The sequence below is a fragment of the Lissotriton vulgaris genome, chromosome 6 (genome assembly GCF_964263255.1).
Source record: "Lissotriton vulgaris chromosome 6, aLisVul1.2, whole genome shotgun sequence".
In the NCBI taxonomy this organism is placed as follows: Eukaryota; Metazoa; Chordata; class Amphibia; order Caudata; family Salamandridae; genus Lissotriton; species Lissotriton vulgaris.
Window position 1 is genome coordinate 1,022,927,678 of NC_141694.1, and position 27,037 is coordinate 1,022,954,714.

At 44.0% G+C, this 27,037-nt stretch overlaps 1 protein-coding gene across 3 annotated transcripts in view; it reads right to left on the minus strand.

Moving 5' to 3' along the window:
• The window catches only part of LYST (lysosomal trafficking regulator), a 4,348,576-nt gene that overhangs the window by 3,738,453 nt on the left and 583,086 nt on the right, over window positions 1-27,037 (minus strand). For all 3 annotated transcript variants that reach the window (XM_086927077.1, XM_086927076.1, XM_086927078.1), the window contains one exon: window positions 23,671-23,827. In XM_086927077.1, coding sequence (XP_086783203.1) covers window positions 23,671-23,827 — 157 coding nt within the window. The remainder of the gene's footprint in view (window positions 1-23,670; window positions 23,828-27,037) is intronic.

Sequence of the window (27,037 nt, forward strand, 5' to 3'; positions counted from 1 at the left end):
AAGAGGGAGGGAGTATAAGAGGAGGAGTTTAAGTCTAGGAGTTCTCTGCCAGGAATCTGATTCCGATAATTCTCTAAGAGGTCTAATCAGCTCCGTACCTTTGTTCTAGAATTAAGGAGGTCTTGCATCTCGGTCTCGGGACTCGATTTCCCAGATACCCGCAAGGGTAGGCTGGAAACACTGGAGCTGGATTTCTCAGCAGGAGAAATGACAGAGTCTCGCAGTGCGTCTGCTGGAGGGTCGGCTTTCTTCGGCACTTGCTGCTGCAGGGCGTCGGGCAAGTAGAAAGTCGATCTGCTCCAAACCACTGTGTGTTTGTTTAGGCAAATCAAGGCATATTTATACTTTGAAGGCGCCGTCTTTGACACATGTTTGGACTTAACGTCACTCAAAGGCTCATTTCTTGGAAAACGCCGGGAGTTCTAGTAGAACTTAATATTCAAGCAGGGGGCAGTCCCGAGCTGCTGAAGGCGGGTTTTTCCAAGAAAACGTTGTTAATTCTTGGAGCTTAGTGGAAGTATCCATGCCATATTTGGGCTGTATGGTTTAGGCCAAATATGGTAATGATTTCTATGCCTATATAAGGAAATGATAAAATATACCTATAGAAGGGCATGAATCGGGAAATTTATACTAGGGTCCAAGATTCATTTACAACACTATTTCAGGATGGCATCAATTTCAGCGATGTTTAGGATCCCAACCAAGCAAATATTATTACACCAACGATGATTCTAGAGGTATAATATTCCTGTTTCCTGATCTAACATTTTCTTCTGGTAGTGCGCGAATGGGTAACTGCAAGCGTCAGTTTCTTGGCTAGAAAACACTTGATTGTCTGCCATCTCCCTAACTGCAGTGCTTTAAATGGGAAAAAATAAGTGCAGGTACTCATTAAAATTATCTGGGGCATGGCTAGTGGGCGGGGCTAGAGGCGGAGTGAGACATGAGGATACAAAACACTTCTACTGAATATTAATTTTGCCCTTTGATTATCCTGGATAGTGGTCTCAAATTCTCCATATGTGCAGATTAACAGCTAAAACACTGAATGATCCAAGCCATCAACAGTACTTTTAGCACAGTGGTCCCCCTTTGGCGGCCTGGGTGAGGGGCGGTTAAGAAATGGGGCTCAGCGGAGGAGGACACTATTAGGAGGAGATGCCACGCAATCTAGGCCCTCCCTTGAAGAGAATGACAGTGATCCCCAGCAGCTTCAAGAGTCATGATTGAATGACATCAACTCAGGACGGAGCACTAAGGCAGCACACAATACCCTGGGCGAACAACATTCCCAATGACTTACGTGTTCCCTGCGGAGACCCTGTCCCCTCCCCTGCATACGGGAATGTATGAGGACATATTCCTTTGCCCCTGCAGGACACAGCAGACTAATCTAAGTCGCCCGACCGAACTTTCCCAGTTCTAATCCCCAGTTTTGACACACAGACTGGTGGGTTTTTCCCTCTCACAAGCCGGCCTCATATTCCATGACAAGATATTATGCTAAACAAACACTGGCATACACCAAGACCCGCACGATGTCGCAAGATTAAGTGGGATTTAATTGCATTTTTCTATTACTTTGATTTATAATCTCGTGATTGCACCAGGGGCATGATAGACGAATGCCCACCAATGTCAGGTGTTTCAGGTGAGAAGAGGTAAAGCTTGACTCTGCAGCCACGGGGACCAGGAGACGTCGACAGTGACCAAAGCCCGGAGGTGAGCTGTCCTACGAAGGATATCGAGTGCTGGGAGGGGGTCAGTGTCCGGACTGAACACCAACAAGCCTTGGCAACTGCAACCCACGCGGTCAGAGGAAAGATGCTTTGGTGACGACCAGCAAGGTCCTGGGGACTTTCCAAGCTATGGAGAGTCAGGGCACGTCTGGAGCAACCAGGAAAGCTCATGGAAAGTCAAAGTTACCTTCACAGGGACCCACAGGCCAACTGACCAGGGATTGCGAAGGGACCTCGAGATGAATCACAAAGTACCAGCCCACTGAACACTTGTGGAGTGTGTGGGGGCTGGAAATCTTTGGTGCAATTACTGTTCGGGTCAGGACTACAAGTAGCTCAAAGCACAGCCAAAGCATATGCTGCTGCAAATGTACGCAGTGCACAGGGGTTCAGGTTGCACGGTCCTCACGCAGTATATGGGCCTCAGAATAGCTGAGAGTGCAGATCAACCTCAGAGACCACGGGAACCCACCTCCTGTGTTGCAGAAATCTTCGGAGTCCTTAGGAGCTCGGGAGATGCAAACCGGTCAGATGGTGTGAGAAGTTGGCCTGATATGTGATGTCCACTATTCTAGTGGGCACCCTGTATCAGTCCAAACAACCCTTATGGTGATGGTTGTAAAGTCAACCTTATAGACCAGCTATCCTAGTGGTAGCATGGACAAAGCAGTCCTAGGCTAAACTCAAGAGGGCATGTGAAGCCAGCTGTTTTACCATATGTAACCCCTTTAATACCAAGTGAAAGGACACCACACAGGTTATATATAATATATATATATATATTTATTTCTAACACAACCCCTCTGGACTCTTTATGAGGTCAGAGGCACAAGCACATAACAAGAGACTTAATTATCATACAATAAGTTGCACAAAATACAGTAGAGCCCTAGGGGCACTTCAAACCATATATTAAAATAGTGGTATAAGAACCACGTCACGAACAAAGGATAGGCCTAGGGCCTCGCTGGGGCTACACTGTACTACCAAAGGATAGGAAGTAGGAGGCCCATGGGAGACGTGTGCAGTGTCTTTACACACACGCAAGTTACCATAGAGTTAGAATGGGAACAAAAGAATTGGAAACTAGTTCTTTTAGGTCACTTCTGGATGGACTAGGAGAAAGCTACTTGAAACTTAGACACTAGGATAGTCAATATCCACAGGAGCACCAAAGTACTTGCGTTACCTCACCCACAGGAAGCGGGTGAGTAGGTGTCAAAGTGTGTCAGGTTTCGTCGCTGAATCCTATGGAGCCTTGAAGAAAGATGCTGCAGGCGACCAGGAGAGAAGTGTCCGGTTGGATCCAAGGGCGGATCAAGGATGAAGAGTACTTGAAAGCAGAGGGGACAGAGTCTGGGTCACTAGCCAGTGACCAGGAAGGAACCAGGCGATGTCGTGAAGCAATCAGGTGATGTCGTGAAGCTAGTCTCTGCAGCCACGTGGACCAGGAGGCGTCGACGACGACCAGGAGTCAGGCACGGGCTGTCCCACGAAGGCTCTCGCTGTCGGCGGTGTCTGTTTCCAGATTGGAGTCAACAAGCCTTGGCTAAGGCAACCCTCACAGGAATCGAAGATGGCTTCTTAATCAGACCAGCAAGGTCTGATGGGCTTCTCCTTCGCAGGGAAGCAAGGGCCAGTCTGGAGCAACCAGACCAGTGGTGTAGATTCAAGGTTTTGTCGTCACAGAGGCCACTAGCCAACGGGCAAGCGACCGGACAGACGCGTCGAGCAGGAAAATGCAAAAGGGCCCCACACAGCACTCGTGGAGTGTGGAGGGATGATCTTTGGTGCCGATGATGCTCGGGGCTGGGGCTTCTCAATCCCCAATGCACAACTTCGAGGGTGTCTCAGAAGTTGCACGGAAAGCAATTCGCTGGGTTTCCAAGATGGCCGGTCCCAAGTCTCGCGTCGCCTCCACGGGTCTCAGCTTTGCTGTGGATCGGGCTGAAGGAAGTCTGGGTCTTGTCAGGCTCTGTGCTCGGGCTCCGGCGGGAGCGACAACAAAGCAAACCGTTGATCGCTTGATGGTGCCTGCTTGTGCAGGGTGGTCACTCCTTGCCCACAAGGTAGATTCTTCAGTCATCTATCTTCAGGTAGAACGTCGAAGGTCCAGAGTTTCGTTTCAAGTTTCAGTCAGGATAAATCTAAAGTCTTGGGACTCAACTCCTACCTATATTCCAAATCTAGGGGCTGGATTACCTGCTAGGTCCCTCCTATGGGTGGGACCAGGGAAGGGGTGGTTACACCCCTTTCCCTTTGTCCAGTTTAGCGCCGGAGCGGGGGCTGGAGTGCCCCAGCACCGGTTTGAACTGGACTATGCATGGGACACCTTGTGTGCCCCAGGCAGTGTCATTTCATTCAGCCCTCCCTGCCCCAATACACTAAAGCCTGTCTGGGGTGGTGCTAGCACCTCCCAAGACAGGAAACCTATTGTTCAAGTCTCCCTCGCTGGAAGGACTCTCAGCAGCAGGAGGTCAGACTTGTGTCTGCGGCAGCAGCATCCATTTTGTGATGCTGAGGCTCTGGTTAACTTTAACCGGGATTAGTAGGAACAACATGTCTTCTCCCTCTAGAAGGGTGGAATGCTACCTCCGTTGCCAGAACTGGAGAGGGGGTAGTATTCCAAAGCCTTTGACACCTTACACGACATGTTTTGATAAAGCCAAACCAGAGTTAGCATTTAACCGCGAGGTTCATAATGCATTTAAGAGTATATGGTATGGCTATATTCTAGAACAGCTATAAGGACATGGTTCCAAAAGCTCCAGACAGGCTCAGCTCATGCTTGAGCCTCATCTCACACAAAACCAAGCACTCTGCCTCCAGGATTGTTAAGGCCTGCCATAGGAGTGACTTATAGGTGTATATGTGTCTAGATATACGGTTAGATATAGAAATACTATATCTAAGCAAGGGGTGATTACACGACCTTGCCCCAGCTGAGTGATCAGCCAGTTGTGTCAGTTTGAATGGCCAGCCAGGGGTTGGCAAAAGATATGCTGCAGCCCCTGGTAGGCCGTTGATGCACCTATGCCCTGGGTACCTATAGTACACTGTACAGGGGCTCATAAGGTGACCCAATTCCCAAATGGAGATGTACCTGGAGTCCATTTTACAGAGAGAGCAGATAGTTGGCCTGGGATCCTGCGAATCAGGGCCCCAGGCTAAGTCGAAAACCAGCTAAACACTAGGCAAAAAATCTGGGGTAACCATAGTCAGGTATCCACCTTCCTACAGATGGGTTTAGGTGTCTGCCTTGCAGTGGAGTAACTCCTTTACTCCAAGGGAGATTCTTCAGTCGTCCAGCGTTGTGCAGATCGTCAAAGTATTTGGTTTCTGTAGCAAAGTTTAGTCCAGGTAAAATCTAAAGTCCTGTAGTCAGGGGTTCCGATTTCATACCCAAGGAACGGGTGGGACAAACGTTGGGGACCCACTTATGGGAGGGTCAGGACAGAGGGGTGGCAACACCCATGTCCTTTGTCCAGTTTCGTGCCAGAGCAGGAACAAATGGCTCCTGGAACCGGTTTGAGCTTGACTATGCACAGGGACACCAAATGTGCCACCAGTGCAGACATCAAAGCACTTTCAGAGTGCACCCACCCACTCAGCCCCAACACACCAAAGCCTGTCTGGGAGGTGGTCACACCTCCCTGTGACAGGAAGCCTATTGTCAAGCCTTCCCCTGCTCGAGCTTGGCTGAGCAGCAGGAGGGCAGACTTGTGTCTGTGGCTAGCAGCATCCATTTTGTGATGCCCAAGTCTAGAAAGCTGGTTCAGGGTGTCACATTTGTCCCTCTAGGAGGGTGGAATCATACCTCCCCCGCCAGTTTGAAACCAAACACAACATGTTTCTATGCAGCCGTTTTAAAGTTAGCATTTACCGCGAGGTTATAATGCACCTAAGTATATATGGTTAGCTGCATCACAAACAACCCCGGAGAATAGGTTCGAAGGCTGCAGAGGGCTCTGCTCATGCAGGTGCACCCTCTCACATAAAACCCAGCACCCTGCCTTCAGGATTTATAAGGCTTGCAATAGGTTTGACTGATAGGTTTAGATGTGCAGTGATACAGAGTGGATATAGTGAACCTATATCTAAGTAAGGGGTGTATGCACCACCTTACACAGGCTGCTGTAGCAGACCTGTGGTATCATTTTGAATGGTCTCCCAGGGGTGGCATAATACATGCTGCAGCCCCTGAGAGACCTCTGGGGTACCTATGCCCTGGGTATATAGATTACCATATACTAGGGACTTATAAGGGTACCCCAGAATCCAATCTGGAGTGTACCTAAAGTACATGCAATCAGTTTAAAGGAGAAAGCAGCTAGACTGGGGTCCTGGATAGCGGAATTCCAGTCAATCTAAGTCGAAAACAGTGAAACATCAGCAAAAAGTGGGGGTAACTATAAGAAGCAAATCCTACTCTCTTACAATGGGACTTCAACCCGTTGATGATGAAGCCCAGTTCATAAAGCAGATTTATAGTGGCTTGAGTATGTACTACACCTGGGAGGTGAACTCCCCTCGCAGAGTTTGCAGAGTTTTACGCACTCCTCATTATGCAGAGCTCGCAGAGTTCCGAAAACGCGGAGCAGAGTTTTTTTCCTCGCTCGTCAACATCAAGTTAGTGAACGCGAGCTGGGAAAATCCAACTCCCGGCAAGATTTCTCAACACGGGTGGTCGGATTTCTCAATGCGAGTGGTTGTTTATGCTTGCATTGAGAAACTGCTGGTTCGCGTTGAGAAAGCTGCTGCTTGAGTAGAAAATCTACTTGACCGGTAGAAACGAAGCAGCGCCCGCTTGCGCTGTGCATGGGGCCATTTGCGATAATTTCACAGTGTGGACAAACACCCAGTGCTGAAAATACCAGCGAACAGCATGTTTCTAACGCACTATGCCGCTTGAGGAGCTCTGCATAGCGCAGAGGAGTTTTTTTGCACTTCGCGGAGTTCCATGTAGCAGAAATCCACCCAGGCTTAGTGTGTACACGACACTGTTGTGTTGCACTCTTTACCAGCTAATCGTCGAGGTATGGAAATACATGGATGCCCTGTCTTCGCAGGTGTGCGACTAATACTGCAAGCCATTTTGTAAAAACATGAGGTGCAGTAGTGAACACGAAGGGCAACACCTTCAACTGGTAGTGTTTGCCACTTACCATAAACCAGCTGCAGCGCCGATGCGCTGGATGAATCTGGAAGTAAAAGTAGACGTCTTTGAGGTTGAGTGCAGCCATGAAATTGCCTTATTGTAGCAGTTGAATGACCAGAATAATCATGTGGAAATGTTCTGACAGGATGTACTAGTTCAGGACCTGAAGGCCAGAATGGTCCTGAGAGAACTGTCCTTCTTGGGACTGATGGAGTACACCTCAAGAAGTTGTGGCACAGCTGCTATAGCACTTTGAGAATGATCTCTTGAACCTCGTTCCACAGTAGTCATTAATGTTCCGGGGAGAGGAGACATTCGCGGGTGACAAGTTGGGTGGTACGAAAATGAGCTCCAGGCAATAACCATTTTAGACAATATCTAGTACCCGCTGGTCTGAGTTGGCATGTTGCCAAGTGGGGAAGAACATCTGAAGTCGCCCCGACATGTGCTGTGTGGTGGGGAGGAGTGGTGGTTTGTGACAAGTCATTGATTGGCTGAGGCCGTTCCTTTGGGTGAGCCACATTTTCCTCAACCTTTGGTGCCATCCCCACTGTAGGCAGTCCTGAAGTCGCCTCTTTTGGATGTTTATTGGACTGGCTGACATTGGAAGGACATGTAGGTTTCAGAGGAGGTGGTCTTGAAGCCTCCACGATATGCGGAGCGAAAAAAAGGACCCACAAGGGGTAGGCGGTTGTAGGGCACCCACGGCCTTTGCCGTCTTGTCTCTTTTTTACATTTTTTCCAACATCTCACCAACTTAGGGTCCAAAGAGAAGTTCCCCATCAAAGGGAAGCCTGAGAAGTTGAACATCTGGCATGAAGCCAGAGACATGGAGCTAGATGTGTCTGCAAAGGAATATGCTGGAGTTGATGGCCTGAGCAGCTGTGCTAGCAGTATCTAAGACACACCTTTTGGTGGTGTTGGAAATCAGCTTGCCTTCAGAGACCAGCAAGTGGCTGCTCTTTGGGTGCTCCTCTAGGAAATGTTCGAGGGGCTCCTACATCTTGTCCTAGTGGGCACAGTCATACCTGAAAAGTGGGCCGATAAGAGTTGCGATACATCAATGATTGCCAAACTGTGCCAGCAGCGTCTATTCATTTACTTTCTGTGTCCGGAGGAGGGTCATCTCCTGTGCCTTGCGCGTTTGTCCGTTTAAGGGTGGTATGCACCACATGGGAATTGGGAGGGAGTTAGAGTCTGAAGACAAAGCTTTGCATTTTTTATCGACTCAGGGTGTGATAACTAGAGCCTTAAAGGCTCCTTGAAATTATCAGGAGTGGGTTTGAGCATCCCTTTCAGTATGGGCAGGTACTGCCTGGAACAGTGGGCAGAGGAAACAGTTTAGAAGAAGAAATCCTCTTCACCAAGCTCCATGTGCAATCCCACTCTATGATATGCTGCAGCCCTACCAAAGACTTTGTGGTAGGAGGTGGTATATTCTGCAGTGTAGGGGTGAGCAGGGTTTAGGTCAGGTTCTGTATCCCCTCGTGGATCCACATTACAAGTTCACCCAGGACAGAATGTGGTGACCCCTGTAGTGTGTATGAAAGCAGGTCAGGCAGAGAAGGAGATGAGGTGGTGATACTCGAGGCCTGAGTAGTGTGGTGGAGGGGAGAGCCAAGCCAGGCTCAGGACTGGTCGCTTTATCATGCTTCTTCTGCTGTTTGGTTGGTGGTGTGGGTTCCAGAGCTTCCCTGAAGCTATGCTGTCTCTCTGAGGTTAGAGTGTCTGGCACTGGTGGCTGTATGAGAATTCGGCCTATCAAGGGGTAGATGAAAATCTGCCTGTGGCAAGCTCCAAGTTGATCCTACAAGTTCTGGAGGACCAATTTGACAGGCTTGGCTGCTGATCTTTCCGTCTGCACTGAATATATACATGATGGCGCTTAACTAGCTTTCATCAACTATTTTGGATCCGACAGGCTCGCCCAGAGCAGGGAGAACACGCACCAAGTGAGTCGGCTTCAAGGTTTTCTTCGGCGCCAAACCAAAGCTGAGTGTAGGGTCCCAGAAGTCTGTCTCTGTCGTTACGGAGCAGCTGAGTCCCCCTTGTGTGGTAGAAGCTCGGAGCAGTGTCAAGGGGGAGGGGGAATGGGAGTTGTACTCGCAACCTGCTGAGCTGGTGGGAGATTTTTTAAATCAAGGTTGTAGCAGGACCTCTCTTCAGGCAGGAAAGCCTCCTCGTTGGCGGCCGACTGCTTAGGATGGTGCTCCTCCTTGAGACTGTGAGTGCCAAAGAAGTCTGGGGTGTCTGTGCAACACCTGGAGTCGATGGGCCGGGAGGTCTCAGAGTCTTTTTCGACCAAATAGACCAGCAACGGTCACAAGAGGCCTCATTGTGCTTAGGTGAGAAGCAAAGATTACAAACCTGGTGGAGTACGGCCCAGGGGTATTTCGCGCAAAACCAAGGGCAGTATAGTAAAGGTGTCCATTCCATCAGAGGCGAGGCATTGTGAGAGTGGACCTAGTGGAAGGGAAAAAGGACCCAGATGGATAAAGCTTGAGGTTGACCGGAGATCTGCCTTGGAAGAAACTGCAGGAATCGACCCATATGAGAGAAGGGGTGTGCGATTAAATACAATACCGATGGAGGGAGAAAAGCTGGGAACAGAACACCGCAACGGCATCGATCCGGAGCACACATCCAATCCAGACAGCGAAAAGATATCGATCTGGCAATGAGTCGATGACCATGCGCAATGCAGGCAAGAGGTGAAGTCACAGTACCTCGCAACTCAAAAAGGATTCTTCAAAGAACAACTTGCACACATTGGGCCCAACACTATATGGCAGTAGTATGCTCAGCATGTGTATCTACAGTCACACCGAGCGCGAGAGAAAGAGAGAGAGTGTGTGTTAGTGAGTGAGTGAGTGAGTTAATGAATGAGGGCGTGAGAGTATTAGTGAATGAGAGAGTGAGAGAGTGTTAGTGAATGAGAGCGTGAGAGAGTGTTAGTGTGTGAGTGAGTGTAAGTGAGTGAGTGTGTGGGTGTGTTAGTGTGTGTATGTGTTAGCAACTGAGTGTGTGTTAGAGATTGAGTGTGTGTGTTAGTGAGTGCATGTTAGTGAGTGTGTGTGTGTTAGTGTAAATGTGTCAGTGTGTGAGTGTTAGTGAGAGAGACTGAGTGTGTAAGAGTGTAAGGGAGTGTGTGTCCCCTACCCTTTTCTAAAAAACAAAAGTTTAAAGATTAAAGTAAACAATTTAGCAGTCTATAAAACAATGTCAGGAACTCTATTGCAAGCATTCAGGCTCCTACTGGTCAGAGGAGGGGTAAATTGGGTTGGCAAGTTAAGCTGCGAAGATTTGGTCTCCATCTGTGGCTGCTGTTCAGTAGGCTGTTGCTCTTGATCGCATACTCTGGTGTGAGCGCTTCTCAAGATGGCGGCTGTAACCGAAACAAGAGTAAGTGTTCTAGTCTACCGAAAAGCGGCGCGAGACCAAGTCCATCTGTAGCGCGAGCGCCCTGTGAACTGCGCACTTCAACTGAAGAATTTGCCGGAGAACAGCGTACTTCTACTGCGTCAGTCCAGAACAGAGAATCTTGCCCCAGCCTTCCCCCCAAGCCCCCAGTTTTTGCCCGCTAGTCGCGGAAGGGTGTGCACACAGAGTACTCATTTTTCCCCATTCCCCCTTTTTGGAATTATTAGTTTCCTCCTGAGAGAAAATCTTCTCGTCGGGATTCTTGAAGGTGTCGAGTGAACTTCAGAGATAAGTGAAAACTATTTGAAACCTATTTTTTTTGTTCCTTGTAGAAGAGAACCTGAGAACATTTGTCAAAGTATGAGAAACCTTTCCGTTTTGAACAAAGAAAACAGCAGCTGAAACAGTTGAACTAATTGTGATATTTGTTATCGAGAGTGGTTACAGAAGAAGTCAAGTTAGCTGTCTCCAACTAGAGAACTATTCATTTCCAAGATTTCTTAAAGAGTCTACTAGAGTAGGCAAGGTAAGGGAGGGTTCCAGAAGTCCATAGAGAGAGGGTTGCTAGGGAATGGTCAGAGGTAATAAACTGTGTTGCTAATTTTCCCTGTATAGATATTCCTAAATACCACAGTGAAGAAACTACAACTACTTCACTACATATTCTGAGAGAGAGGCGCACCCTGTAGATTATCAGGTAGCTATCAGCTGTTGAGATAGGTAAATCATAGAAGAGAGTAGGGAGTCAGAAGACCGGAGTTCTTTTCTTTCCCCATCTGTAGGTTCAGTCGAATCTTCAAAACAGAGATGAAGAATGCAGAATAGTCGAGAAGAAAACATCCTGAGGTGAAGATAGCAGAACCTGACGAACGCAGGCAGTCTCTCTTTTTCTTCCACTTCCCCTTTCCCCCGGCGTGGGTGCCTCACCAGAATATTCTGTCGGGCAACCGTGTAGGGGAATTGGGACCTGTCGTCTGCTCCTGTGGAGATCCTGGCACTTAAGGTAAGGTCTTGACAGATTGAAGTGCCGACCTAAAACTCCACCCGAGCAGGATGACGGAAGGATTAGATGTCAACGCTTTGGCGATTCTTGTTAAAAATATGCAGGAACAATTTACTCTAGCTTTTGAGGAAAATAAGGATTTAACAGAGGGCATCAAAATATCCCAAGTCGAAAACCAGCAGCTTATTCAGAGGTTAAATGTCTTAACGGCAGACCCCTCATTCCAGGCTAGAGCTTCGTCGGGAAAAGGGTTCCCCAGTACCAGTTCAGAAACTACCACACAAGTCTTTCATTCTATCTCTCCTGTAATCCCTTAGTCTCCTCCTGAGCGTTTTAGCGGAAACCCTCAGAACGCGCAACTTTTCCTGACCCAATGCTCTTTGCACTTTCTATGTAAATCAGTCATATTTGCAGAAGACTAGACTAAAACTGCCTTTGTATTGTCTTACTTGAGTGGCGATGCCGCTTCTTGGTCTATGCCAATAGTCTCCCGAGGATCCTGTGTTGTATGATTTTGAAGGTTTCAAAAAAGAATTTCTTCGGATCTTTGACCGCCAAACTATTTCACAAGCTGCAGATAACGAACTATTGGACCCGAAACAAGGGAATCGTGATCTAATATCATATTTGGCCCAATTTAACAAATTAATAGTCGAAACTGAATGGGTGGAAGCAAAAAGAGCCGCAGTTTTTTAATCGAGGCTTAAGAGGAGATCTAAAGGTTGCTCGTCCCAAATTCCAGATAGACCCTCTAAGGTTTTACAGCTAATAGATCTTGTTTTGCAAATTGATCAGCGGTTATCCGAGAGGAAGTCTGAGCGGAGGCGGGAATTTAGATCCTTTCCACCTCGATTCGACGGAGTAAGACCGAAATCACTAAGAGGTCTTCTATCCAAGGAGGAGAAAGAGAAACGAAGATCGGGAAATTTATGTTTGTATTGTGGACAGTCGGGGCATTTCATAAGAGAATTTCCAAAGAAACCCAAGATAAGCAATCCGTTAAAAGAAAGGTCCCATCAGTGAAGGGAGTTGCCCTGATGGTTGACCAATCCAAGCCAACTCAAAGTCAACAACACCTTGCTAATACCCTGCAATCCGCTTCCCCGCATCTTATTGTGCCTTTTGATTTGAAGTTTGGTGTCCAGGCTTTTAAGGATGTTCCGGTCATGATTGATTCTGGGGCAACAGGGAATTTCTGCGACATCCAATATGCATAACAAATTGGTTTGAATTTTGTTCGGAAGGAATTCCCGGAACCAGTCCGAGCTGTGGATGGTACCAATTTAACCTCAGGTCCAATTACGGATGAAACAGAGACTGTAGAGTTAAGACATAGTCAAGGGCATTTGGAAAAATTATCTTTCAACCTCATAGATGCTCCCCAGTTCCAATTGATCTTGGGATTGCCTTGGCTCACTGAGCATAACCCAGAAATAAATTGGGAATCCAGATCTCTGCAACTCAATTCAAGCTTTTGCCAAGAACATTGTTTTCACTCTCAAAAAGGAAATGACGAGATTTCACCAGCAAGATCCTTATCTTCAAGACCAGTAGTGGTTGGAGCCATTGACTCTGTGGTTATTCCCCCGCAGTATGAGGATTTGAAGGCCGTCTTTGATAAAGCTAAAGCGGAAGAACTTCTCCCACACAGACCGTACGACTGCAAGATTGAATTAGAGCATGGAGTCAACTTGCCCTGTAGCAGAATCTACGCACTCACTGAAAAGGAGAATACCTTCTTGAAGGAATATCTGGACAAATACTTGGCCAATGGGTTTATTCGTCCTTCTCAGTCCCCATTTTCCTCGCCTTTGTTTTTCGTCCCTAAAAAGCAGAAGGATGAATTGAGGACTTGCATAGACTATAGGGCTTTGAATCGGGTCACAATCAAAAACCGATATCCTCTTCCTCTCATATCTGTGCTTCTTGACCAGGTCAAGGAGGCCAAGGTGTTCACAAAATTAGATCTACGTGGTGCCTACCATCTGATTCGAGTTGCAAAAGGAGATTAGTGGAAGACTGCTTTTCGAACCAAATTTGGGCTATTTGAGTATCAGGTAATGCCCTATGGCCTATGTAATGCGCCAGCCGCATTTCAACATTTTGTCAACGACGTGTTGAGGGAGTTTCTCGATCGATTTGCTGTGGTCTACATAGACAACATTTTCATCTTCTCCAAGAATCAACAGGAGCACGTCCAACATGTTAGAGCGATTCTTCAACGACTTCTCGAGAATCACTTGTACGTGAAACTGGAGAAATGTGCTTTTCATGTAAGAGAAGTCGAATTCTTGGGATTTTTTCTGTCCGAAAATGGAATCTCTATGGATACCTCTAAGATTCAAGCAATTCTTGATTGGCCCTCCCCTAAGAACGTGAAGGAAGTGCAAAGCTTTCTTGGCTCTGCAAACTTTTAATCGACATTTCATCAAAGAATTTTCAAAATCCGTAACGTCCATTACCAAACTGTTAAAGAAAGGAGCGGTCTTTCAATGGTCTAGTGAGGCCGAAAAGGCCTTCAAATTCCTAAAAGATTCTTTCACCTCTGCACCAGTTCTTCTTCACCCAGATCCAGAAGAACCCTTCTACGTAGAAGCAGACGCTTCAGATTTGGCCATAGGAGGAATTCTGTCCCAACGACACAAGGAAACTGGTCAACTTCATCCTGTGGCGTTCAGATCCAGGAAATTAACTCCCTCCGAAGTGAATTACTCCATTGCTGACAAGGAGCTGCTTGCCATAAGAGACGCCTTTTTGGAGTGGCAGCATTATTTGATGAACGCTCGTCAAGTGGTCACAGTATTCACGGATCATAAGAATCTTCAATTCTTAAAATCGGCCAAAACTTAAACTGCCAGGCAACTAAGGTGGTCGCTCTTTTTTGCTGATTATAACTTCACGATTACCTATCGACTGTGCTGCAAATGGAAAGGCAGACGCATTGTCCAGATTGGGGACCTTACCAAAGATTGAGGAGTCTAAGGAGAATTCCATCATACCAGCTGAAAAATGTGTGTGCACCCTACAATTTGCATAAATAAAGAAAAATATTTGGGAATCAATGTCTGATGAAGAAATACAAGACTGGGCAAAGCAAGAAGAAGGAAGTGCAGTTATTGACAATCTTCCTTATTTTCAGAAGGCCCTGTATCTGCCCACCCAAGAAATGTGAGAATTGGCTCTTCAGACTTGTCATGACGATCCATTAGCTGGACACAAAGGGGTCTTAAAAACTACAGAACTTTTGAAAAGATACTTTTGGTGGCCTGTGATGATCCCTCAAGTGAGACAATACATCCGTGGTTGTGATAAGTGCATTAGGGGAAAAACCAATAGACAAGCCCCAGTGGGAGAGCTTCTGCCTCTTCCAACTGCCCCTATCCTCGGCAAACCATCACTGTGGACCTTATAGTAGATCTGCTTACTAGTCAAAGTTTTGACACCATTTTGGTCTTTGTGGACACATTTTCCAAAATGAGTCATTTTGTCCCCTTAAAAAAGATCCCCACAGCTCCACAATTGGTTCAGTTGTTTACCCAACATGTAGTTCGAGCTCATGGAATTCCTGTGGTTGTGATTTCCGATCGAGGTTCCCAGTTTGTTTCTCGGTTTTGGAGATCATACATGCAGCAACTAGGAATAGATTCACGCTTTTCCACGAGTTATCACCCAGAAACCGATGGCCAGACAGAAAGGGTCAACCAAGAGATTGAACAATACCTCTGTCTGTATCTTTTAGATCAAGAGGGAGAGTGGCCTGAGCTTATTTGGACAGCGGTATTTGCATATAACAATGCAATTCATGCTTCTACCGGATTCTCTCCCTTTTACCTAAATTCAGGTAGACACCCGAATATCATTTTAGGAAAATCAGATTAGGATGTTCCGGCAGTAGAAGATTTAGGGGAAAGAATCCAAGAGAACTATCAATCCGCTATAAAACACCTATCCCTAGCCAAAGATACTTACAAAAAATACGCTGACAAGAAGAGAGGATCTAATCCATGTTACTCTAATGGAGATTCAGTTTGGCTATCCACTAAGCACTTGCATCTCAAGGGAAATAAGAAGTTTCAACCGAGATTCTTAGGGCCTTTCAAAATTAATAAAATTGTAAATGCAGTTACAGTTAAACTCTCACTTCCCTCGCAGATGAAAATACATCCAGTCTCATGTTTCGCTTTTGAAGAAAAGCCCGGCCAATGTAAATTTAACTGTTCCACCAACACCAATCACTGTTGACTCTCATTCAGAGTATGAAGGTAAGAGAATTGTAGACTCAAAGATTAAGAGAGGCAAACTCTTTTACTTAATTGATTGGAAGGGTTACGGTCCTGAGGAGAGATCTTGGGAACCTTCCGAAAATATCCATGCTTCCAGATTGATGAAACAGTTTCATGATACTTTTCCAAACAAACCCAAGTTGGGAGGGGGTTCCTTGCCGGGAGGTACTGTCAGGAACTCTATTGCAAGCATTCAGGCTCCTACTGGTCACAGGAGGGGTAAATTGGGTTGGCAAGTTAAGCTGCGAAGATTTGGTCCCCATCTGTGGCTGCTGTTCAGTAGGCTGTTGCTCTTGATCGCATACTCTGGCGTGAGCGCTTCTCAAGATGGCGGCTGTAGCCGAAACAAGATTAAGCGTTCTAGTCTACCGAAGAGCGGCGCGAGACCAAGTCCATCTGTAGCGCGAGCGCCCTGTGAACTGCGCACTTCAACTGAAGAATTTGCCGGAGAACAGCGTACTTCTACTGCGTCAGTCCAGAACAGAGAATATTGCCCCAGCCTTTCCCCCAAGCCCCCAGTTCTTGCTGTTAGTCGCGGAAGGGTGTACACACCGAGTACTCATTTGTTCCCATTCCCCCTTTTTGGAATTATTTGTTTCCTCCTGAGAGAAAATCTTCTCGTCAGGATTCTTGAAGGTGTCAAATGAACTTCAGAGATAAGTGAAAACTATTCGAAACCTATTTTTTTTGTTCCTTGTAGAAGAGAACCTGAGAACATTTGTCAAAATATGAGAAACCTTTCCGTTTAGAACAAAGAAAACAGCAGCTGAAACAGTTGAACTAATTGTGATATTTGTTATCGAGAGTGGTTACAGAAGAAGTCAAGTTAGCTGTCTCCAACTAGAGAACTATTCATTTCCAAGATTTCTTAAAGAGTCTACTAGAGTAGGCAAGGTAAGGGAGGGTTCCAGAAGTCCATAGAGAGAGGGTTGCTAGGGAATGGTCAGAGGTAATAAACTATGTTGCTAATTTTCCCTGTATAGATATTCCTAAATACCACAGTGAAGAAACTACGGCTACTTCACTACATATTCTGAGAGAGAGGCGCACCCTGTAGATTAATCAGGTAGCTATCAGCTGTTGAGATAAGTAAATCATAGAAGAGTAGAGAGTCAGAAGACCAGAGTTCTTTTCTTTCCCCATCTGCAGGTTCAGTCGAATCTTCAAAACAGAGATGAAGAATGTAGAATAGTCGAGAAGAAAACATCCAGAGGTGAAGATAGCAGAACCTGACGAAAACAGGCAGTCTCTCTTTTTCTTCCACTTCCCCTTCCACTTTCCCCCGCATGGGTGCCTCGCCAGAATATTCAGTCGGGCAACCGTGTAGGGGAATTGGGACCTGTCGTCTGCTCCTGTGGAGATCCTGGCACTTAAGGTAAGGTCTTGACAAACAATGACTATTAAACAATTCCATTTATTTACTTAAACTTTTACAAAAAATACAAAGTTGTCACCAGGGCATTGCATCCAAATAGGCAGCCATCATGCAAAGTGAAAAACAGACACAGCTTTAAGAGCCCTTAGCCATATAGTACCCCATTGTGCCCGGAGTGGAAGTTGACCAGTTTTTTGTTTCTTTCTTTTTTTTTTTTTAAACAAAGGAGTCAAAGGATACTGATACAAAGGTACAATAATTTTCTTTATCGCTTCCAGTGGGAAGAAGAGTAGATTGCTTATGATTTGAATAGGAATCCATTACCACTTAAGGAAAATTAGGATTTCAGGTAAGCAACCATTCCTTACTTTCTTTAAAATATCCAGTCCATAACCAAACCAGGACTTACTTGCAAATGTATAATCTAGCTTCAAGGAAGGCGATAGAACGAAAACTGCCACAGTGAAAATTTAAAATACTAGACAAATTGTAATGGATGTTTGATGAAAGGGAAGCCTGCCTTCTGGTCCTATTCGACCAGTCATCTGCCTTTGACACAGTCGACTATGATGTCCTCTTCAAGACTCTGGAACTTACAATGGGTCTCAGAGGAGCACTACTGAGCTTGTTGGTCTCCTTCCTGATGGGCAGGTCCCATCTGATCTCCACTGATAACCATAAGTACTGAATAGAATACTAAGACCAGACCATCCCCAATAAAAGCAGTGGAATGGCAAAAAATAAAATAAAATGGGAAATACATAAAAACATGTTTCTCGTGTAGGTCTGCCCTACTTGGGCATTGTTTTAGATTCTAAATCAAGGTTTGTAGAAGACCTCCAGGTTGTACGGGACCGTAGTTGAACCAAACTTTAGATTTCCATATATGTTTTGTTTTATGTAGATAAAATATAAACACTCTCCTGACATCTAACTCATGGGGAGACCTCTCTGCAGAGGAAGAAGGTTTCTAAAAGTAAGTCTCCAGGTAATGGTTTGATTGAAATGAAATCAGAAATACCTTACAGAGAAACTGGAGGTGGCTGCGCATGACCATTTTGTCCTGATGGAGCTCTGTGTATGGGTAATGGGAGCACATTGCGTGAATCTCGCTAACCCTGTGTGCAGCTGTTATCACTATGAGGAAAGGAGTGTTCCAAGAATAATGCTGTAGGGAGAGCCTTATGAACAGGTTCACTTGGGAAAACCGATGAGTCTTGAGAGGACAATATTGAATTCCCATGATGGAAAGGGTCTTCTTACTGGGAGAAAGACATTTTAATGCAGTCAAGGAAGTCCTTAACCACTGGGATGTTGAAAAGAGAGAATTCTGAATGTCATTTTTTGGTAGGCAGTAATAGCTGCTAATTGGAAGTTCAGTGAAAAGAACGGCAAGCTGACATGGCTAAATGAAGTAAGTACAGTAACAGTGTTCCTTCTCCACAGGAGAAGAATTTCTTTCTCTTGAGAGTATGAAGCTATTGTGGATGCTTGCTTGGCTTCCTTTAGAACATCCATGCGTCCCCGAGGAAGGTTCAAGTGTCCATATGATATCAGCTCAGGAGCAGAGCTAAGGACAGTACGTTGACATGAAGAATCTGGCCCCCAGATTGTGAAAGAGAACTGGCCTGCGCTGCAGCTTCCTATGTGGCTGCTTTGACAGGTGAAGAAAGGCAGTGTACAATCAATTTAGAGACCACTCTAGTGCTATCAGAATCATTCTGGCCCTAGAATAAGTTTGTTTGATAATATACACTGGCATCGTATAAAGTGTAGAGAAACTGAGCTAAGGCTCTGGATGCCTGATTATTAGGTATTGTATGGTTGCTATATAGCCTATCTAAACAAGCAGGGAATCCATATTTAAACCAGGAGGAAAGCTATCAGGGTTAGATGTACTTGTATTAGTTCAAGCAAATTGATAGGGTATATTTTGTTTGCAGGCCAAGTCGCTTGAATCTGCAGGTGATCCAAATGAGCACCCCAACTGAACTGACCGTTCACACCTGTCTGAAGTTCATCCCACAGAAATTCTGTAGATGGCACCAGCACAGGAGGGATTGGGCTGTATGGGTAGATAGAGTGAGTTTGTCTTCCGATTTCCGAGAACTGGCACCACTGGGCTTTCAGACAGATCTGTAATCATCTCATGGAAAGGACGACATTCAGTTCCAGGAAAATGCATGAAGACATCAAGCCCACATTTAACACTATTGGAAGGATTGTTTTTAGAAGTATGTGCCACTTCAGAAGAATAGATAATAGTGCTTCCTCCGAAGAATACACTTTAGCTTTTAAGGTATACAGAACTGCCTAAAGATAATGCAAGGATTGTGCTGGGATTGACAATTTTGCTTGACTGACATGCAAGCCCAGTCGACTAAAAGGAGAGATTGTGTGTTGGAAGTGCTGTTGAGTCTATTGCAATGTTGAAGCATTGATCAACCAGTTGTCCACAAATTGCTAGAGGACTATCCTCTTTTTCCTGAGAAGGGCTGTAATGACAACCATGCACCTGGAGTGGTACTCACCTGAGGCTGAATCGAAAGACCTTGTTTTGATTGCTTTCCACTATAAATATTCGGAATGTGTACTGCTATTTACCCATAGGAAAGAAACAACAAACATTTATTAGCTTTATGGATCATAGCCAAAACCCTGATGAAGCTATTGTTAAATATTATAGAGTGCTCTCATCCTGAATTTCTCTCTCTATATCCATTTTTTTGCACGTTTTAGATCAAAAACATGTTTGAATTCAATCTTGAGCCTTTCCTGTTCACCAGAAAGAAGCAAGAATAAATTCCCAATCCTTTTTGTGAAAAGTGAACTCCCTCTACAAACTGTTTCTGCAAGAAGACACTGTCATCAAGTCTATCCAGATGTTTTGGGAAAGACTTCTTGGTGCTATTGATGGAGTATATCTGAGACAATCGCCATTTTGAACAATATTCAGAACCCATATGTCATTAGAGATGCAGCTCCAGTCTTTGGTGAAATCTGAAATGCTTGCCCCCACTAGACTGGGTAACAAAAGCAAGGGGGGGACGGGAGAAATGAGGAGTCGTTTGGCCTCTGACTGTCTTACCCACTCACTACTGCCTCTGGATGTGTGCCATTGTTTGTGTGTTTGTTGCTCCTGGTTTTCTAGCCAAACAACCTCAAGGATCTCCATTTCAGATTTTATTCAAGCCATCTCATCATCTGCATGTGTCGAATAACGTGTTGCCTGAAAAAACAAGGTTGAGAATCCTTTATTGCGCCTAAAGCTTGAGACTTCTAAATCCCAACCAGGAAGTACACCTTGGGCCAGGCCATGAGCAGCAAGTATCGAAGTGTCTGCAGCTGCACCGACTACCAGGTTCAATATCATCATGCCTTCATTTACTGCTGCCATGAAATCTTCAATGAGCCCTAGGCAAGTCATTAGTAAACTGTTGCAAAGAGTCCCAGTGAGACCTATCATAGCCATCTAGGAGGGCTGTGGCACTCAATGTTTTCACCATGGAAGAAGACTGCCATACACCTTTATTCCCACTGAATCCAATATTTTACTCTTCTTATCTTGAGACAGTGGCTGAATGAGTGGAGGCACGATACTTATTTGCCAATGATACAATTAGTGCTTCAGGAGGAGGAGTCTTCCTGAGGAATAACGGATAATCAGTATTTTCTGAAGCCTTAATGGTGCTGATTTAGCAGAGATGGTGTTAATAAAAGCTCCATTGCTGACTCCAAGAGACCTGGATCTAATATTAGCAGATATTATGAAAATGTTTTCTGATTAAGTGTTTCAAAAATCAACAAAGCGGATCTCCTTGTAGCTGGCAGGCAGATCTTTTAATTTGTTCGCACCTATGATGAAAACATCTTGAAAAGTTTAAATGTCCTCAACATGAGGAGATCCTTGCAGAAGGAACATTTATCTAGATCTGTGAATACCTTCCAGTAAGAGCTATGGAAGACGTCACTGAGGAAGATGAGTGAGATCTAGATGGACATTTGCATCTGGAAGAATGCTTAGAGGAGGAAGTATGCCTGAATGGCGAGATCAATAGTGTGACCATAAGGTTAATCTATAGGAGGATCTAGAATGAGGTAGTGGAGTTCTTGATAAAGGGACAGCGTTCAAGGGTGGTATTGAAGGAAGCTGAGCCTGTGCACACAGATTGTAGAGGTCTGGGAAGAGCAGGCTAATCAGGTGCTACAGGATGAGGTGGAGATGGTGGTAGAAGTTGCAATGGAAACAATAAATGTCAGCTAAGGTTCCAGAGATGAAGAGTCATATATGTCTAGCACTGGTGATGCAGGCTTGGCTCTTAAATAAATACATGAAAATGGATAGGATGTACAATAATGGAGGTATCTAGGCACAGCATAGTTCTTTCACTCACTGCTCAGTAAATTCTTCAATTTGTCAGTTCTACCTTTCCCAGTCTTTGTTTTTCTCGATATTAATACCTATCACTCCACTTGCTCACCTGACAGCATCTGGGTTAATTCATATACACTAATTTATCAAGGGTTCAGTTTTAGTTATTTTTCAGTTGTTCCTAAGTTTTACTCTTCTCAGAATATATTTTTATTACAGACTTCTCTAATGAAAAATAACCCATTAATATTGTTCAACTTCATCAAAAGAAAATTCCTTTATTAAATTATTATTTTGCTCACCTTAAAAATGTGTTATTTTCTTTAATTTACACAACAGTCCAACAACCCCAAACAATAGTGGTATTAAGTAAAATGTGATAACCATGAAGCTTCAACATCAATATATTCCCTTGACATTGTATGTCTATGCCTCTGCCTTCTCAATGGCTAACATGTAGGTGCAGTACCTTGTCTCAATGTCCTGAATCTGGCTACTGACATGTTGTTCTCTGTGATGTCCTCCGAGATGGAAAAGGGAAAAAAGGGTCTCTGGTAGAGGGCTCATTCTCTCCTCACTCCTGCTGCCTGCACTGTCCATCTTGACAATGAAGGCTAATCTTCTTACAGTCCTTCAGAGTGCATCTGGAAAAAGTCCTGTAGTGCTTGCAATTGTCAACAGTGTGGAAGTATGGTAGGTAAAGAATACACCAATCATGGAGATGTGCTTTTGACTTTTCTAGCCACAAGCAAGGCACTTTATAAAACTAGATGGCCTTTTTCTGAGGCGAGAAAAAATGTTATCTGTTGCAAAATGAAAGGAAAACACTAAAAAATGTAAGATGCTGAGTGAAGATGTTTAAAGAAGGTTTGGAAAGATTTACAAAAAGACAAAAAATACGAGCTGAGTGCTCCAGGATCCTGTCATCAAAAGCCAGAAAATTCAAATGAGGGCATGATGGGATACTGGAGGGCTGGCACCTATGTTTTTATTTGCATTGCTGCAGCCTCTGTGGCTGCACTGTACCTGCTTCTTCACTTAATTGCCTTTAAAAATAAAAATAAATTATGAAAGAGGTTTTTTCTTTGTCACTTAATTCTCTGGTGACAGCACTTTTTAAAAGTAAATAAATGGAATTCACCAACACACCCTGTTCTATAGGCTGATAAAAAAAAAATTCTAAGCAGTTCTAGTCATTCTAGGAAATACATTAGCGATCTATATATTTTCTTCAAAAAAGTGATCTGGGATCTCACACCTGGGCTGGACTGTTTAATGATTAAGATTATCAATGGCGATCCCCTCAAGGAGAACTAAAATAACGTCAAGCACTAAACGTATTCAGCCTTCAACGAAGACATTCTACAGCCTCTTAACCTCACCATGAAATTCATCCAGGTTTGGGTTTCTCTTTCAACATCCCTATCCATAATTCAATGTAACCAACTATGAATGTTTAACCCGCTTACTAAAAATCAGAAAACCAACAATGGGAAGCATAATGAGCATTCACCGTCAGAACTGAAGCTGCGGCTATCAACATACCTTATCATAATGTTGGGAGTTGTTTCTTAAAGGTGTATCTACTCTTGCCTGATGCAAGTCCGGTTTTGCCTCTTAACACCTTGGCTGCTAAGGCTTTTCCCGTCCTGTGCTGATTGTTTGATAATCCTATTATACATGACGTGCTCACCTTGTCATGAGCACAGCTCCAGTGTGCCTCATGACGAGCTGAGCTCGTCATGAGCGTCGAAGGGGTTAATGTATCCTGAGAGACTATCCTAATAAAAATATAGTTAACAAAATATTTAAATCCAGGAATAGCGGTCGTCACATCTCTATTAAAGGCATATAAATTTAAAGATGTATACTGTCAGCTGGAGGATCTAGATATAATCTAGTTCTTGCATAATCTATTAAAGTTGTGAAAAATAAAAAACATATGTTACTTTGAAGTGTTTAAATTGAATGACCACAAATTTCTGTGTCTGATCTATCGCACTTTACTTTTTAAATATTATTTTGCCTGAAATTATGGCTAATGATAAAATGGGAGAAATAAACAAGTTGCCCCAATTCTGAACCAAGAATTTTGTACAGCTTACACCTTGGGGGGAGGGGAGCTTTGTTGCTTACACTCTGGGTCACTGTCTGTCACCCTTATTAAAATTCTCAAAATAAAGTATTTAAAAAAAAAAATTTGTACAGCTCCACATTTATATACTTTTTACACTGCCCTCCTTACATAGTTCAGGCACGTACAAACACTTGAGGAACTTACTTCAGAAATAACATTACATTAGTAATTTACACTTGCCTTCCACCTTAGTTAGACAGTCGTCTGGGTTACTTTCACTATCAGCATCATATCCTTCCTCATCTGTAGAAACATTTAAGTCATAGCAAAGGGACTCGTCTGCTTCTTCTGAAACATCAACTGAACCAGAGACCGTCTCTTTCTCAGTCTGGTATACCTGCGATATGAAAAATTACTTTCAGTAATGCACATTTATTTACAAGAAAACAACACCTTGCCCGCTTCGCACCACATTCAAAGAGACAGAATCAGCCACACAGTCAGCATCACAAATTAAGCTTAGAAGGGACAGTGAGAACATCATATACTGGCCTAAAGAATAATGGAAACAGAGCAAAGATCCTTGGAACCTACCTGTCGTCATGAAAGATGGCAAATAAATGATTTTGTTAACTAAATTAAGAAATCAATTTGTATCTGTTCTATAAACCATAGCTAACATATAACGGTCTTATTTCTGCAAATTTCGATTTTTTGGGGTAATTATAAACTGCTTTCACCAGTTAGGAAACATTTCTAAAGTATGCACTGCCCTGCAGGCACCAGCCCATGCATGCTACAATGGCCTTTATCATGCCACAGGCTTGAAAGGAGGGAGGGGGAGAGGGTTGAGAGGAGAGAGGAGAGGGGAGAAAGAACGTGGGGACCCCATAGCATGGTCACCCTCCTCTTGGCCAACAGAAGCATAATTGCCATTAGGTGGCAAATAACAGCCAGAATATCTTTTACATAGTCCAGGAGAATGACAAGGGACAACTTCATCACTGCGTGGCCAATCGCCTGGGCAGTACAGTCCAGCACCTCCATCCAGTTGTCCGCAATTATTGCACTGTTCCAGGCAAGATGTAGAAACTCAGCTTTTGTACATCTGAATCTCAAGTAGCGAGAGTCTGGGAGAAGGCCAATCCTGAAAAGGCCAAGGGGAGACTGACACACTATAATGAAATTTAACACAAAGTCATAGCCTATAGTTCGGCAAGAGAAAGGCCATCACAAGCAGCAATATTTCCATTTCTCCTTGGTTAGTTCCCCAGTCAGGCCATCCTGCACCTCTCCAGCGTCTTGGGTTCTACCCAAGGCCCCCTGTCTGGCATGGTGGTATATAAGAGTGTGATTAATTTTTGGGGGCAGGCCACAATGCTATCAATGGCATGTAACTAAGCCCATGCCCGGCACTCCATCCCGCCTCTGGAGTGGAGAGATGTTGGTCTCGCTATGCTGACCCCAGGATTGATTCCACCTTTATATATATTTTTTTATGTTGGAGGATGGGGGTTCTTCAAAGATTTGGGAATGTTGTAGTGGCTGGGAAAGGTAGGTTTTTTGTTTAATCTGTTATTTTCAGTACGTCCTATGAACCTGGGCACTATACCCCTTCTATCAGCCTCCATGCATAATACCCAGCTTTGATCCCAGCACTTGAATTATGTCGGGCATCTCCGTGCAGAGACCTAGCTGGAAGAGCGATTCCTGGTATTGATGGCCTTGCCACCCTCTCTTGCTGACAGACTGGCCATTGCTAGATGGTAGTTCTGCCACAGTTTTTTTTATTTTTCTTCAATCTACCTATCCAGCTCACTTGGGTGCTTTTGTGTTTGCCTTTGATCCCTACTGGTGCACTTTACATGGGCTGGCTGACAACGGCGACTGACCATTGAGATGTTAACCTTGCCCTTCGGTCTGGGTGGATTAAATGCTCCTGATATGGAACTATACTGTTATTGTGCAAACACCCAATATGCATTCCACTGGTTCTACCCCACACTGTACTTACCTCATACAGCTGTTGAGGGTTGGCAATGCCCATTTGTGCCCAGTCACGACAGTGATGTGCTAGAAGCCTACTAGTCCTAGAAATTCTATTCACACAGTTCAGTGAAAGGTCTGGGCATGAGACAGATTGCGACAAATTGCAGGCAGGCGCTAACTCTTCTCTGTTGATCTACCACTTCCCAATATCCGATGCGGACACCTACTACAGAAACAAGCATTTACAATGCAATAGGTCTCGCATTATTAAAGTTATAGTTGTTGGGTTTGAAACAGAGTGTTATTGTAAAAATAGATATCCATTCATGCAGATGACATGGAATATATGACATATAAAGATGTTAAAAGGACGAGAGTGTCTAAACAATATATAAAGTGATGACATTTTTATTGTTAAACAAAACTTTCAATTTTATTAGCATGATATGGCTGTTACATTCTATAAAATAGTGAATATGACATGGTTATAGGTTTCACCGTAAAAACTGTTGTGTACTGTGATTTATCTTGTAATGTTTGCAATTACATTATTGCAGATTAAATTTGTATTTGTAAGCAAAACTTTTATTTTTTATTAGCATGATATTACTGTTACATTGAATAAAGTAGTAACTATGATATGGCTATAGTCTTCACCATAAAACATTATTGTGGTGTGATTTATTTTGTAGTTTCTGTCATTCCGTCATGACAGATTACATTTTCATTGCTAATCAAAAGTTTAAATTTTTATTCACATAACATTACTGTAAAGTTCAAAGTAGTAGTAAATGTCACATGGTTATACTTGTCATTGGCAAACGTAATGTTACATTCAATGGAGTAGTAAATGTCACATGGTTATACTTTTCACAACGTTAGTCGTATGTGATGTCTTTAGTAATTTCTGTAATTACATCATTGCAGAAAATGACGTCTAAAGTTCTTCGAAGAAATGGTATTAGTTCATCTGATAATGCTTCTGCATCTGTACTTATCCCAAAGTTGTCCATCAAAGTGTCATTGTTTATCTTTATTGACTGATAATTATCAATATGTAATACTTGGGTAGTTAATGTGCAGGTTTCTTGGTCGGTACTCTCAATGCCATATATTTCAAGTTGAATAGTTTCCGAAGGAGGTTCTTTTACCTGTGAATAGATTGTAAAGACAAGATTATTTGCATGTAACAGTGTGGTAATAAAGTTTCTATACGTTTTTATTTTGTAAGTAGTATTATAAAGGAAGGTGACATTGTAATGCACCAAAAGCTGAACTTTTTTGCTGATATTGTCATTTGACTAGCAAAATAGCATGTTAGAATATACAGTCTCGATTTTTCTAGGTTATCACTTTTTATTGGTTTTGGGTAGATGAAAGTTTTTGGAGAGTCGGCGAACGTTAGCTTAAAGGTATACTTTTCTTTGAAAGATTATCAAATACAGCAATAGTCTAACAATGTGTTGATCAGGAGAAAATACATAAATGAAATCAATAATGGTGTGCAAAACAAAGAGAAAGTACTTAAGAGACTGAAGTATTTCAGTTACTGCAACATCTAGTACATAAGGGCATACAAGAATAGCGTTAAAATTATTGCTGCTTTGGGGGCAGGCAA